This window comes from Hyalella azteca, unplaced genomic scaffold (genome assembly GCF_000764305.2).
Source record: "Hyalella azteca isolate HAZT.00-mixed unplaced genomic scaffold, Hazt_2.0.2 contig10792, whole genome shotgun sequence".
NCBI classification, from domain to species: Eukaryota; Metazoa; Arthropoda; class Malacostraca; order Amphipoda; family Hyalellidae; genus Hyalella; species Hyalella azteca.
This window is the reverse complement of record NW_025940813.1, coordinates 75,115-91,145: the sequence shown is the minus strand read 5'-3', so window position 1 is coordinate 91,145 and position 16,031 is coordinate 75,115. Positions and strand designations below refer to the sequence as shown.

At 35.6% G+C, this 16,031-nt stretch overlaps 1 protein-coding gene across 1 annotated transcript in view; it reads right to left on the bottom strand.

The window, feature by feature from the left end:
* Window positions 1-3,028, bottom strand: part of LOC108680619 (carbonic anhydrase-related protein 10) — a 72,106-nt gene extending 69,078 nt beyond the window's left edge. Inside the window, exon 1 of the mRNA XM_018169493.2 lies at window positions 2,142-3,028. Within this exon, the coding sequence (XP_018024982.1) occupies window positions 2,142-2,193 (52 nt within the window). The 5' untranslated portion in view covers window positions 2,194-3,028. The remainder of the gene's footprint in view (window positions 1-2,141) is intronic.
* Between the last annotated feature and the right edge of the window lie 13,003 nt (window positions 3,029-16,031).

The following is a 16,031-nucleotide window of genomic DNA, read 5'->3' as shown; positions in this document are numbered from 1 at the left end:
TCACATGAGGCATCAACATTTATCGTCCATATGATTCATCCATATGAATCGTCCATATGAGGCATCCCTATAAATCGTTCATATCAACTGTCCATCTGAGGCAACAAAGCGCTCTAACAGCAGTTGCTGGCAAGCATCGTCTGAGGTAGAAAGTTCACTATAATTATTGCTGCACTGAATGCAATGATATTCTCTGAAGTTCAGACCATGATGCGCCTGCAGTGTAATCATGGAGCTGCTGTGAGACTAGGAGCCTATCATGACTTATAACTTCAGCAGCATCAGTGCAGTTAGAAATAATGCTCGAAACTCATAAATCTCGAAGAATATTTACCGTTTTCCGTTTACTAATATAATGGAATCAATACGCAGTTGTTCAATTACATGTTGAACGCAGAAGTGCTGCCTTATCCAGGACAGATGTGCTCAAGCAGTCTTTGACGAACGAGAAATTATAAAATTTTCATAGGATAATAAACTCTAGCCTGTGGGCGGCAGGATTTGTTTGGCAATATCGCGTGCGTCTGACGTACATGAAGAGAGGCGTGACGTAAGTGTGACGTCCACGTATAGTGGCGTGATGCACGTGTTACATGCCTGCGTGGCGTGACGCGGGGCGCATCTAAAGTCAGTGTACGGCCACTCAGTGGCGCAGGCGTCCGCGGATCGGGCGCGTTTGGCCTCAAGAAGCGGCATTTTCCGGCCACATTTAGGCTCCGAATTAGCATCGATTTTCGGGTGTGTTACATTGCATTTCAAAGACGTTAGATTAGCAGCATTAAAACCGCATGTAACGCAGCAGCTGCTGCACAGACTCGTGCAAAAGTTATGAGAAAATGCGATGCAGAAGATATAACCGGTCTAGGTATAGAATAATCTTTTTTACGGCAATTTTGTGATCGTTTATTTCAGGTTTGTAATGAGCAGTAAATACGTTATTTCTCCTATAACATCTTCTATGCCATCGTAAATTTTGCAAATACCGAACTGGTTGCAGCTCTACTTTTCCAGCTTCAGCTGTTGAACGTCAATCCAACTGTTTAACGTTTGAAATTCAGCGCTTATGGGAGCAACGCGACGCTGAATTCACGGCCACTAAATGCATGAATCCCTGCAGCAAACATCAGCAGCAGCAGCGGCGTAATAGTAGTAGTAACAGAATTAAAAAACACAGAAGCAGTAAGAGCAGAAGAAGCAGAAATAGCAGAAGCTGCAACAACAGCAGGAGCGACTGGAGCAGCAATAGCAGCAGTAAGAGCAGAAGAATTAGCAATGCAGCACTTGTTGTAGCAATAGATATTTACGTTAATGTAAGGTATAATTAATGGTCCTTTCAATGATGATGACAACTTCACCTCAAATAAAAATAATTCTGCAAGTTTTTGGCCACACCGAGACGCAATGAGATGCAATCAATTCTTGGTGCAGCGATAATAAGCTGCTAGACGGAATTGATAGACTCGCTTGAGCTGCCAGAAAGACTGGGTGGACTTACTTTAAGCTGCTGGAAAGACTGGGTGGACCTACTTTAAGCTGCTGGAAATGCTGCTGGAAAGACTGGGTGGACTTACTTTAGGCTGCTGGAAAGACTGGGTGGGCTTACTTTAAGCTGCTGGAAAGACTGGGTGGATTTAATTTATCCGCTGCTGGAAATGCTTATTTCGAAGAATTGGGGGATTTAAAAATAAGCTTCAGGATGGACTAGGTGGTTTACACGTTTGAAATCAACGAGCTTTTTCCAGGAATCTAGTTTCCAATAAAAATACTAATAAATAAAGTAATAATTTTGCCGCTCTGATACAAGAAATGTATTGCATGCACAAACAATTTTTCACTATGTTATAGTAACAATTATAGTAAATATTTATCACGTAAGACTGGTGATAAAAATACTGTATCAGTACAGTATAAAAATGAAAGTCTGAATGTTATGATACATATCTAACTTTTATAAATACAGTGAATGGTGCAGCACGTAGATAATTGGTAAAATTACCTGCACCATAGAATAAGTTAACATTGTAAAAAGATTTACGTGCTACATGATAATTAGAATATTTTGAAACTCCGTAATTTATTTACTCCGTAATTTATTTACTTTTTGAAACTCCGTAATAATATTTACTCCGTAAATCCCTTACCTGTGAGAAGCATCAGCAGCAACAGCACGCCGTTCAGCACAGCATGACTCATGACTGATTCTGATTTTTATTTTTCTTCCGGAAATTTAAATTTTTATTTCACTAGAGTTGTGCTGGTTCTAGTTTCACCCGAGAATGAAATTTTGAGTTCCAAGGAGAGCAACACTGAATATCACTCCGCATTATATTCAGAAGTATTTCTAGAAATCCACTAAATTTTGTCATGTGATCAGCATGATCCATGAGTTATTTATCTATTTACATGATAGTTTGTCCTCATTAACTTAAGTGAGATATGGTCGTCAATTCACTGGAATTCAATTTCTGTTAGAACCAAAGTTGAAAGGAGAAAACTTTTTATAACGTCGCAATAATTTCACGGTAAGTATAAATGTTTAAACACCATGGGCAATTTTTTTCCTATTGTTAGACCAGCTGTGAAAATGTAAAAAATCTTCATTAAAATTGTAATTTAATTTTTCAACGAACAATAACTTCACCAAGTTATCTAATCCGTAAAAATGCCTTTAAATCCACGAAGACGAACAAGTATAATTATTACAGATATTCAATGTATTCCTTATAAGAAAAACGTTGGACAGTTTAAGACTTCATACAAATATCACGGCTGCTTGATTTCTTTCCATCTTTGCCCAACAAAGACGCGGATTTCAACGTCAAGTTTATCAAATTCTGTCTTCATTCATCAGCTCCATTTCCACAGACTGATGAAACACACAAGTTAAGTATCAGACATTGAGTTTTAACGTCACACGTTGAATTGAATTAATCAACACTGCACACATTGACTTGTGACCGACGAGTTCTTGTCTGTTTATCAAGCTAGAGAAGTCACAGCGGAGCGGAGCATGACACCCTCACGACGATCCGAGGCACACTGACCCCTGCCGCAGCTGACCTCGTGCTTTATGTATGGTGACGACTGTGGAGGGTCATGAGATTTTTTCAAGGATGACCGCTACCATCGCGAGTTTTTACATCATCGTCAGTTCAGACATTTGTCCTTACTTGAGTCAGTGCAAAAAATTAGACTGTTCATATTGTGCTCCTTATAAATACTATAAAAGATATACACGTTTAATTAAATCTCGTACACGGAACTCTGAATCAATGAAATTACAAGTGAAATAATTTAATAATTATTAACGTGAATTATTTGTCCTACAATTGAACAATAAGCACAGATGCTATGAAGACGCAAGTATTTATACTCACCCATTAAAATAACTCACCCGTTAAAATTCATTTAGCAAATCATATCAGAGTACAGAGGACTATAGATCTGTCACTGTACAAAGTTGTTCAGAAAATGATGTGCATTTAATAAAAGAAATAATTGATAATATAATGAAAGCGTTCAATTTTTTTTTTGTTTGGCGTTCCTCGGGAATTCAACTGAAATGCAACTTGTAAAATTTTAAGTAATCATTCCGCGAATGACATCACAAAAATATTCAAACATGTACGCAGATCATCAGGAAAATTTCCCTGAAATAGTGGCCAGCGTCATATTTTTGTCTGTGAGATAAAAATTAAAACGATACAGAATGATTTCGAGAATGAGAAACGATTTCATCTTTGCGATGAAAGTCCTGCGTTTAGGAATTTTGTCGTCAACTTTCGTAATTTATCGCTGTTACAAGCTCTGTCCTTGAGCAAAACTAATAAGTATTGGTTAATTACAGGCGTATAATAGGTGGCAACTCAATCAGTTGACTTAGCATCGGTTAATAATTCATTTTAGTGCTAACTAATTCAAATCGTGGAAACCAAGATAAATACTATGCATTTATTCCAAGACGTGAAATATATGTTGAATATTCACTATCGGAATTTTTTAGGATATAACTTAAATTTTTAACCGTGGAAATGCTTCATTTTCTCACGGTGGCGAAAGCATAGGTAAACATAAAATTACTTGCGATTTTTCTAAGCAACCTTCTACAGCGGATGTAACTCATGTGTATGAATTACCTAATGTGTCTTTAAATAAATGAATCGGTAAATAAATAATTTATTCGATAACATTGACAGCCAATTAAGACAGAGAAGAACTTTATATTAAAATAAATTCGCATGGCATCCAGGCTACGGAACTTATTCAACGTACAATTCTGATCTTCAAATATAAATATGATCATTATTCAGACCGCACGGTAATTTTAGAGAATTGTTTAACGCAAAATTGAAAATGTCCATTAAAATCGGTCAGAATAATTGAATCCTCGCTCCTAACAACCTCAAAAAATTGTTCTGTTCACGCGCACGTAGATCATTTTCTTTCCTTACCGAAAGCGTTATTTAATATTTACCCCTTTTGAAAAATCTTAATTCAATCATCGACTTTCAACCATCGAATTTTTGTCATTTTTCACCAAGAAAATCATGAAATGTCTACGATTATTGATATTCTGTTTATATTTCTAAGTTCGATGCAACAGAAATGTATTAAAAGCGAAAAAAGTAATAAGTGCCGTAGTCTTCAATTCAACTATTATTGGAAGATAAGTTGAAGGAATATTTCATTAATAACATAAATGAAACCCAGTTGCTTTTTTCTGAGGTTGCAGCGGCATAAACATTCTAAATTACAGAAGCATCGTCGTGTTGTCTTTCATAATTTTTCTGCCTTCTAGATAAGAAATAATTAACTTCCGATTCAAGTCCCATTTTTCAATTAATCATCTCGGAAATTTGAACTTTAAATTTCAACGATATCTCACTGTGAAATTCATCAATATATCGTTAGTGCTCAGGTCCACAACATCAACAGTGCAAATTGAATAAGTTCTTGAATTCTAGCAATCATTTTAGAGTTAGCAAAGCACAAACGATGTGCTTACTCATAACACTTTTTCTACTCTATCACAGCTGTTTTTTTTAGTGGCTTGCGAAATGAAGAGATTTTAAGCAGCGAACAACATGGCGAAGATTCGCTAGTTTAGGCGCGGCTGTCTGATGAATTGAGTTAAAAACTTGAGCTATGCCGGCCTTCATGTTGGATCCAACTTAAGGAAAAGAGAAAAGCCCCTTTCGTTTCTGGCCTCCGAGCAACGTGGAAATTTCATCTGTAAGAATAATGCGAGAGTGATGTAGCGAAAACTTTCGTCTTGCTTAATACTTCATTCTTCTTAAGTGGGTTGAAGTTGAAGCAACCGGACTACACAGAGAAAAACCACCCGAGTTAGGGATGCTCGACTTGGTGGAATGTACAATGTGTTTAAGAAAGCAGTGCGAGCGCGTGAAGTTTTCATGGGGCATGAAAAATGCTAGATTGAAAGAATCAGGCACAGAACATAAATTAAAAACTAATTTGCTATTATGATTTGTTGAATGGCATCGTAGTTGTAACATAAAATATTTTCATTCGTATCTCCCAACTACATATATTATCGATGAGTAGCTTCAGAGAATTATATTATGTTCACTTAGATGAAAGTTTCTTTTTACCGCATTTTCTCATTTATGGAAAAATGCCCTATTGTGCTCGTCATGTCCGTCCGTCTGTCTGTCCGTCTGTCTGTCCGTCCGTGATTTCACGATTTCGTCGACGAGAAAATGCGCTCTCTGTCACTCACTGCAGTGAGTACTGAGTTATATTTTTTTCCAAGTTGCAGCGCCGTTGCGGTTATTTTCATCTTCTTCCATTAAATTTGACCGAAGTACCCATAATTGTTTTAACGAATTTTCAAGCTCCTCTCAAATAAACTAAAATTAATTGAATATTTTCCACAATCAAAAGATTCTTGCATTCTGAATGGCATTGCGAATCGTGGTTGTCGGCCAACTTACTCCTCAGGTAATCAAGTGACACGTTTTGATTCTTCGGCCATTTTTGGTTCAGTGAGTGAATGTTTAGCCAAGTCTCTCCTGTAGCCATCAAAAATTGAAAAGTATGTCAGGTGGTAAGAATACTTTGTAACAAAAATAATAAAATAAATAAAAATAAATTTCCAAGAATATTTTTGACGGTTATTTTAGGAGTCATGTCGCTGATGCTTCGTTATTTGACGCCTGCTGAAAAGACAGTCTTTCATATTCAGACGGGCTTCTTGTCATAGTGGTGACAATGCCGAGATTTTTCTGGACTGATGATTAAAAACGAGGGGTGAGCTATTACGGTTAGTTTGGTAGTTTCCGTAGATAAAGAAATATTAATTTATTGGAAAGCAGAAAAAATAATGTCTAATAAATTATCAAAGTAATTTGTTTTTTCTTGGTGGTATATCCTGCAAATTATCATGCATAATTAAAAAAAAACTTTTCGGAAGTTTTCTCCTTCCATAAGTCAGAATTTTAGAGCTGTTAAAATGCGAGATGAGATTTCATAAGTTACAATGTTTAAGTTCATCATTGTACGTTGAGAAAGCAATTTCAAGCCAGAGTACATTGACAGGGATTTCAAGCTAGAAATCCAGTATGAAAACGGCTTGATTTTCGTGGTTGAATTTGGACTTAGCTAGTCATAAATACCACTGTCAAGTGAGTCAAAGCATCATTTTCCTATATTTACACAATAATCCTTCATTTTCTTTTCACTATTGAAACTCTCGCTATGACGTATATATATTTTGAATGGGATATTAATTTTAAAATTATTATCATAGAATCAGTGGCCATCCCTCAACTTTCAACGAAACTTATGATGTTCATTCTCTGATCATTTTCTGCTAACTAATTAATCACAGCTCAGCTTAAAGATGTATGTATATTTCCAGATTTGTTATATTTCCAGATTAAGGAACAGCATTCCGGATACCACGCACCTTTTGCTGATGCTCTGTCCTTACGAATGTGTCTATGCTTGGTCAATAAATGCTTTTAAATTGTTGACAATGACAATTCACAGCGACAAAAGATACGTTATACTCGTAAATTGCCATCGAGTTGCCAATCTATCATTTCAAAAGTTCACATAACCAATGCATTTCACGTCATTAATGTTATCGATTTGGCTACCAGACACGGCGTGCAATGCATTTCACATGACGGTTGTTATCAATTAGTTTGAACCAGTCAAGACTTCCAATGCATTTCACTTGACGGTTGTTATCAATCAGTTTGAACCAGTCAAGACATCCAATGCATTTCACATGACGGTTGTTATCAATTAGTTTGAACCAGTCAAGACTTCCAATGCATTTCACTTGACGGTTGTTATCAATCAGTTTGAACCAGTCAAGACGTCCAATGAATTTCACATGACGGCTGTTATCAATTAGTTTGAACCAGTCAAGGCATTCAATACATTTCACATGACGGTTGTTTTCAATTATTTTGAACCAGTTAAGACTTCCAATGCATTTCACATACAGTTGTTATCAATTAGTTTGAATCAGAACCAGTCATGACATCCAATGCATTTCACATAACGGTTGTTATCAATTGATTCGAACCAGTCAAGACATCCAATGCATTTCACATGACGGTTGTTATCAATTAGTTCGCGTTCAAATGAGCGTGTTGGTCGTTAGACGCTTTCCCGAGCTCTGCTGCGCGAGTTGGCCAAATTTAAAGTGAATGTTATAGACCAGTCGGGGGCTGCTCGAGTCCGGATGTAATTGCTGCAATCTAGTAAATGATCGGAACGTGGTCGTAAGCACTGCAAATTCTGACGCTGAGATATTGCGATGACGATTCTTTGTCGTACACAAATTACGAAGCGTATCTTCAGCAAAATTTGTTGAATCATGGTTGCAAACATTGAATGATTATTTTAAAAATTGGTGGAATAATTTTGAATGTCGGTATACATAATATGATAATAAAAAAACATGTTTAAAAATTAAGAAACTATGGTTAGAAAACTCATTTAAGGAATCATAAAAATTTTAGTAGTGAAAGAGACGATGTGGCATGTTTAAAAGTAGATAACTGTATTTCAATTGTTTATACTTCGCTAGTTTTGCATATCATATAATTTTATAGGATCATGAATGCAAATATCTTCTTTTTTATAGTTTCAGTTAACGATGAAGAGAATTTTGTCTTGGGCTAAGCAGAAACAACAGAATAAAATAAAAATTCTTATAGAAGCTCAGGCAGGGCGACTGGCGAGGTTGTGAAATTAGTTGGATGGTTTTTTAGGGTTAGAGGAACAGCATGTTGAGATAGGCTTTATCTGGCATTAAGCCTTGCTGAAATTCAGCTCACGTTCACTCTGGTGAAGATCATGTGTGGCCGTGTCTATTGAGCTCGGACCTTCTGGATATCGTAGAACTGGTCTAACCATACTACCTTCTAAAGCTTGCTCTTTAGAATATATCAGTTTGAAAACTGCCTTAGAAATAATATAAACAATTAACAGCAAATAAATTAATTTATATTCTCCCATAAATATATTGAAAAACTTTGTATATAGTGGAAAGTAAAGAAACATGCCTGTGAAATATTATAAGCGGAATAACTCTCGATGTAAATTCTTGTTCTAGCTAATGCAAAGTTTAAAAAGGAACCACGTAATGAACGAGTGCAGGTAAATTCAAGTGATAATAAATAAAAGCTCTGAGATATGATGTCCAGTAACGCAAGAAAGTCAATAAAATGGCGTAATTTCCAAAGTTAATTTAGTGCTGCAACTCAATTGTTTGAGAATTGATTGGTTGACGTCCCTCCACAAAAAAATAATCTACTCATAAATAAAATATTCGCAACAAAAACAAATAGCTCCACTCTTAATAAAATTTGTAAGTCAACAGGAAAAGCTATAATAAGAAATAATCAAAAACAAGTGTCCATTTGGTAGAAGAAGTGAATTCGGTGAAAAATATTCAATCTAGAAATTCTCTTAACTCTTTCTCGAAACTGGAAATACCTATTATACAAACTTCATGGAATACGTGATTAAAATTCTTTAAAAAAATTTACGCAATTTTCGTCATGAAAAATTATTTTGTTCCAATGAAAAATTTTTAACAATGGAAATTTTTGAACATTATATTTTTAATAATAATTAAATATCCCAGCAAATACCATAAAAGAAAGCGCATAGACTTTTTAAAAATATCTATAATCGACTGTAAAATGATCAAATATAAAATCAAACTTCAGTTTGATCAAATATAATCAATATATAAAATCAAAATCAAACAAATCGCTTAAGAACCATTGACACAGAGCCACGTACAATATATGACATCATTTGCAATGTGGGGAAATTCTCTTAGCACCAAATGAAAAGAATCACCTTTCATAGCAGCCGGGAAAGGCTTCATGCGGCCGAGTTGAAGCAATTGAGCGACGCCGCATCGAATTGCGAGGGAAGCCGTTGATCTAATTTAAGAAGCTGTTCTAAAAAGATGTTTCCTCTGCAAACTCTCACTCTTTTATCGCTGGATAAAGTCCACTTCGAGATGAGGCTCAACTGTGCCAGAACTACTAGACGAGAACTGGTGATAAAGTGGTCGCTATGGAGTTCTAGGAGGTTCAGATCTAGGAACGGGTTTTATTAGACTGGTAACTGTTAGACCCATAACTGTAAGTCCTGTTTCTGTTAAAATTGTGACCGCTGAACTAATAATTTGAAGGATTTACCCATTAATATGTTATCTCTCTTGCGTAAGGACTACAATATTGAACACATAATACCGCACAGTTCATAGATTGTGGGCCTATTCATAAGTCATCTCATGTCATTGATTAAATATACATAGTTGATTTTTCTTAATTTACTTGCATCACGCTTCATTTTATAATCAAATACACTAAGTCAACTTCATTATAATATCTTACGAGCAAATAACAGTCTAAATCCAATATATTTTATGCATTTTCATTTTGATTCGGCTTTATGTGTTGAAAATCCTCATGTAAAATGTTGGCTAATCGAGAAAATTTTACTCTAGAGGAGCTAAGCTAGAAAATTTACTTACATCGTCTCTTCAACGTTGAATTAAATTACAAATTGAACTTTTAAAAATAGCAAATTCTTTTTGTCTATTGCGAAAAGATATACATAAAAAGTACTACACAAAACAAGCTAATGCGGAAAACAATCCAACTTTAGAATAAAAATACATGAAAAATTCTTAGTTATGCATTTTTATACAATGCGTGTCTCATTCGTAGACGGAAAGCAATATTAACAGGTAGGAATTTATTCATTGTACTAAGAATATGCATTCATATTATTCATTGTTCTAAGAAGATCATCTAATGAATAAGCAGAAAATTAAGCAATTTATTTTGAATTTATTATTCCTTAAAGTGCAAAGAAACACACGACATAATTACGAATTTTAATCGAATTATTCGAATTTTCATTCGAGCAAAAATATAGTTACCACCTTTTCATCTATTAAGCTAAATTTTCGTAATTTGCAAACTATATTAGTGCGGTTTTTATTTAATGGAGGTCCAATTCGTTACCGGAGCGTATTGTAAAGAATATGATCCATGCGATAGGCGTGAATGCTCGTGACTTAGACGGGCTTCCATACAGGCCATTTCAATTAACAATATTTAAAATAATGGGAGATTTTCGGAGGCCATCCAATTGTTGATGGTCGGCCGTTACTGATTCATTTATAATTTTTTATAGCAGAGTGAAATGAATCAGCACGATTTGGATTCGGGATTTCCGTTGAATAGAAGCGATCCTTTAAAATCATTATTGAAATCTTTCAATGATCCGCGGAACAGTGACTGGAGTCATTGAATTTTTGAGTTCATTATATGGTGCGCTATAATAGAGCTCAGTCTCTAGCCTTCTCGGTCTTGCTGAGCCTTCTTTTGCTCTTGAAATCGGCCTTCGTTAACAAGAAAACTTCTCCCTATTACACCTTAACAAATTCCACGGTGCCGTCATAATACACAATTACAATCTAAACTTCGCAATGAGCTCCGCTGCTTGGCAAGCCAAGTCTTGTACAAACGCCATGCATTTACATTTTCAACGGCACATCCGTAAACGTGGTTCTCTTTTTAACGCAAATACGGCCTAAAATATATTTCTGTAGTGTCTTTCCGGTTGCATTTTGTGTCAACGCTTCTATTATCGACAAGGCGATGCCGGAGAGACAAAATATTACGAGGCAATCCTCTAATGCATCCCGTATTGTATTGTTGGAATCTTCGTAAATACCTGAATACGTTCTATTTATACATACAGTTTCATATGTATTTTTGGACATGCAGAGACGGCTCTCAGTCTTTCAATAATGGACTGGTACTCTCCTCCATTCCTGTCGATCTACAATCAATAAGTCGTCGGCACTTTGCAGGCTATGCCAAACTATTCGTTTTACTGCACTGGACAGCGCGAAACACAACAATTTATTCCTTCTAAACCAGCCCTGAAATTCTCTTTCGAATGTCACAGGGAAATCGCAAACAAAGGCGGGCGTAAGGGAACAACTGTCGCTCAACCTGTCCCGCTCGCTGCAACTCTCGTTGCACAACAGACTTTATGAAATTAATACAATCGATACAAGTAACTGTTCAATTTTTTCTGTTTTTTTTTCATTTTATTTTCAATTCAAGGTCATGTTTATCCTTCGGTTTGTGATAATTACTCCAGGTTTTAAAGTTACTTCTTTAACATTCTGGAGGTGCAAACGTAGGAAAAATCTCGCATAAAGTGGTTAATTTGACTTATAAGTGACTAAACAACAGACATTGTCCTAGATTTCTGCGTTTCGGGCCAAATAGACGGGCCTGAAAGGTTCCTCACAGCTCCTCTTAGGACCCACTGGACTCGACGACTAATTTGTTATGAGAACCTAAATGTTGAAATAGAGGGACAGAATTTCTGGCTAGCCACGAAAAATTATTTGAATTTGAAAAATTTGATTTATATAATGTATCGAAGTCTACACTGAATTTATCGTTGTTATCTTTGTTTCCAAATCTAGTATTCATTCAAACTGGAGCTAATTAATTTTATTACAACATAGAACATAACACCAATGTGATTGCAAAATATCACTAGTTCAAAATTTGCTAATAGAGTCTTTATGAAAAAAACGACGGATCTTTGTGTTCTGCGTCAACAATTTTAAATACAAATAGTAAAACATAGTTTTTTTACAATATCGCCACATTTTTTAAAAGATTTTCAAATAGTTCTTTACTTTATTTCAACGTGGGGGCAAAACTTATCATATTTTTGTTCGGGCATTGGCAGAAGATAACTTTTCTAGCTGACGAATTCTACCATATTTGATGGGCGATATTTTTTTATTTATTTGATGGTCGAGCCTAATTTTTAGCTTAGTTAATATTGATACAATAAATTTTCCTTGTTTTCGAACATTGATAATAAGGCTACTTATTCGAATAAGAAGATTAATAAATTACCGATTTACCCATCTCCTAGAAGACAAAAATCAGTTTCTCGTAGTCATCATCACTACTTATTAGTTAAGTCATTATTACTACTTATTACATTGCTTATACAGATTTAAAATTATTTCAAGTGAAGAACGTAAGAGATCTTTGAGAGAAAACAACTCAAAAACATTGAGGATAAGCATAAGTGAAAACAAAAGATTTTCGTTGAGTTAAAACAAATGAAACGTTAGAACAACACCCAGGAAAAATATTGAATTGTCGTTGAAATAATTAAGAAATCATTAGAACCTCGATGCTGGAGCAAAATACATTTAAGATCATGGCATTCTGAGGAAGACACAAGATCATCGGTAAGGATATAAAAGTACCAGTATTAGATATATAAAAGCAACAGAAGACCATTTGATATGCAAAAGAAACATTTGACTATTGTTTTAAAGGTAAAATAGCCAATAAATCATCGTTACATGGCGTGAGAGACATTTGGTTACCGCTGATCTAGTGTCCTGCTGGCCATAGGGTGGACTAGCGAGGGTTCAGTGGCAAGGGAAGGAGGTTGAGCTTCACAGGATCAAGTCGAGAGCTTCTGAGAATTTCTTCAAGCTCGCCCCAAGGGACTAGAAGTTCAGAAGCCTGAAATGTGATCGATCAGTAGAGTGCATGATGTCGTTCCTTGCGCGGATTGCCATTCATCATTTGATCATCATCAATAAATAGCCATTCATCATTTGAAAAAATGAGTCCTTCAGTCAACCATATTCCTTTTCTCAAATGATTTTTTATACGAATATCACTTTAGTCTCGTTTGCAATAGCAAAATCCATGCATACTTTTCGTATAATAAAAAAGAATTACCAGATTAATAGAATCTGAAACGAAGAGCAGCTTTTAAAGATACAAAATGCGGCGTTTCATGTTATTTATGATAAATAAAATCAAACTTGTGATCAAAAATCATACGAATTTTTCTTTTCAAATCACATATCTGTACCATCGATTCAAGCTTTCCTTTTTATGTGATTCACTGTAATATAAATCATATAAATGATGAGTAAAAACTTTTTTACTCTGTTGGATGGACAAACACTTCATGCATCCTTTTTAATTCTTTACTTAGATATTCAGAGTCAGAGAATAATTATAAATAATTGTTAATTTAGCAATAACACTATTTAATTCTAAAGTATCAACGCCTGCTGCGGTTATTTAAATTAAGGTAACTCAAACCTGTTATGATCGTGCCCAAATAATGGGAAGAATTGCATTCAAATCCCATGTACACTCTAATTAAAAAACTTGGAAGGAATAGCATTGAAACAAATGAACAATTGGGCCTGGTAGCGATGGGGAATTAAAGTCACATTCCTTTCAGTATCGTCACGAACTGCTCCAATCCAGAGACACGGTATGCCATTGAATCGTGCTTCACATTAGGATTTTTCACAGTTTACTCAAGATTTGTACTGCTGGACGTATTCAATACTGTTCGAACTGCTGTGAACGCTGATAACTTGGCAATATATTCCGCAAAATTTATTGTAATTTTTAAAACTTTATAGCCGCTTGAAAGAAACACACTTCGTTGCCTTGACAATTCATCTTCAGATCACTCAAACTATATGTTCTAAGGACGCAGTTTGACGATACACTTGTGTTTCCACTACTACGCGCTATCTCACGAATCATCTACTTACAATCTATTAGCTTCCGCAAGCTGAATAAACAGCTAAATAAATTAATGGCCGTTCATGAGCTTTGTAGATTCTGTTCTTGAACGGTGTAGCTTGTGTTCTTGAACTGCGNCTGTGTAGACTGTGTTGTTGAGCTGTGTAGCTTGTGTTCTTGAGCTGTGTAGATTGTGTTGTTGAGCTGTGTAGCTTGTGTTCTTGAACTGTGTAGCTTGTGTTCTGAAGATGTGTAGTTTGTGTCGTAGGAACAAGGGCGCGTGTTAATTTCTACCACATCCAATCTTCATCAGTAACCGTAAAAGAATATTAACCGTTCACTAAGTGATCTTCGATGCTAAGGCAATATTTTTTATAGGGTAAACCCAGCCACTAACATATTGCTCCGCTCGACTCCTGACCTGATAAAACCTGGCGTGTAATTATCGGCTCCATAAACGTGCGGAATTAATGACGACCGAGGGTCTTTTGCATGCGGTTAACCCTCTACTCACTGAGGGTATCAACGGGGAAAATACTTGAGTTTCGTTTGTTTTTTAATTAATTTTCCTGTTCCAGCTTGGTTATTCGCTAAGATGGTCACAGACTGTGAACGGTGATTATTCCCGTTTTCAGGGAAATTTTTAATATAAAAATTTTGAAGATATGATCATAATAAATGCGACATATTCGTATAAAGTTTATACCAGAGTGAGATAATCTTTGCATTCCTGAGACAAGTGAAACGAACTTTCTCTTCATTATTCAGTTTCGCGAGAGATGGTTCCTCTAACTACTCATTGCAAAATAAAGATACTTAGAAATATTCTCACTAATTGCCAACTAATGTAAAAATATAGATCGGCCTCGTTACTAACGAAGCCTTTGAAATTTACATATAATTATATACTCGATTTAATCCGCGAATTAGGAGCATAATATGGCTTCAATTAATTGATTTTTATACCAACACGCATTCAAAAAAATTTCCAGTAATATCAGGTTTAAGCAGAATTAATTACTGATCATTAGAACAAAATTATTAGCAATAATCACACTAGTTAATTGCGAGCAGCACATTCAAGATTTTATCAAACATTATTAAATGGTTGCTACAAAATTCGAAAGTTTGAATATATTTCGTTGCCACGGGAAGTCATTGATTTAGTAAGATCAAAGCATCGAATGTGGTTGATATAACAGCGTTCCCACCCCGAGTGTCCCGAGGGATTGTATGAACATTATTGTGGAAGATAAAGACCTCATTTTATTTCACTATTCGAGGGTTGCATCTTGTCCTAAGCTGCTTTGGAACGACCGAGTTGTTTCCTCGCCGATATTAGTAGTAGTTGTTCCATTGTTGCTTGATTATTCCTAATAATCAATTATCTGTAATGATTTAAATCTCTGTATGAGCGCAATATGCAACTGATGTTTCCACTTCGGTAGAGACAATTACCTCCGACATTCATGGGTTCTATGATATTAATAAGCTATGACTGAAGAAACTTTACTGCTACACTTGCATCGCTGCTGTTTAAGAGACCAGCGTATTATAATTATGAATTGAAATATCTTGAACCATCAACTGTTACTGATAGTTACAATTTTCGTATAATGTTTACAGGCGCCAACTTCCTGTCAATGTTCGTATCAATAATACGGTCTCATCTCACACTGGGACGGCTCGTACAGCAGCATTCTGACACATGCAACCTAAGCCAACTGCATTGCATTAGAGTTGGGCTTTAGATCTTTGAACAATCCATATTATTCAACTGGCTGTTGTGACGAAACTGAGTTGGGGCGAATATTTTACGATGATGAAATTCATTTCAACGTTATTGCAATACTTGTTGATGCTGATATTTTTGACATAGCTATTTTACTGGACGCTGTGGCGAAATGCTTTAAG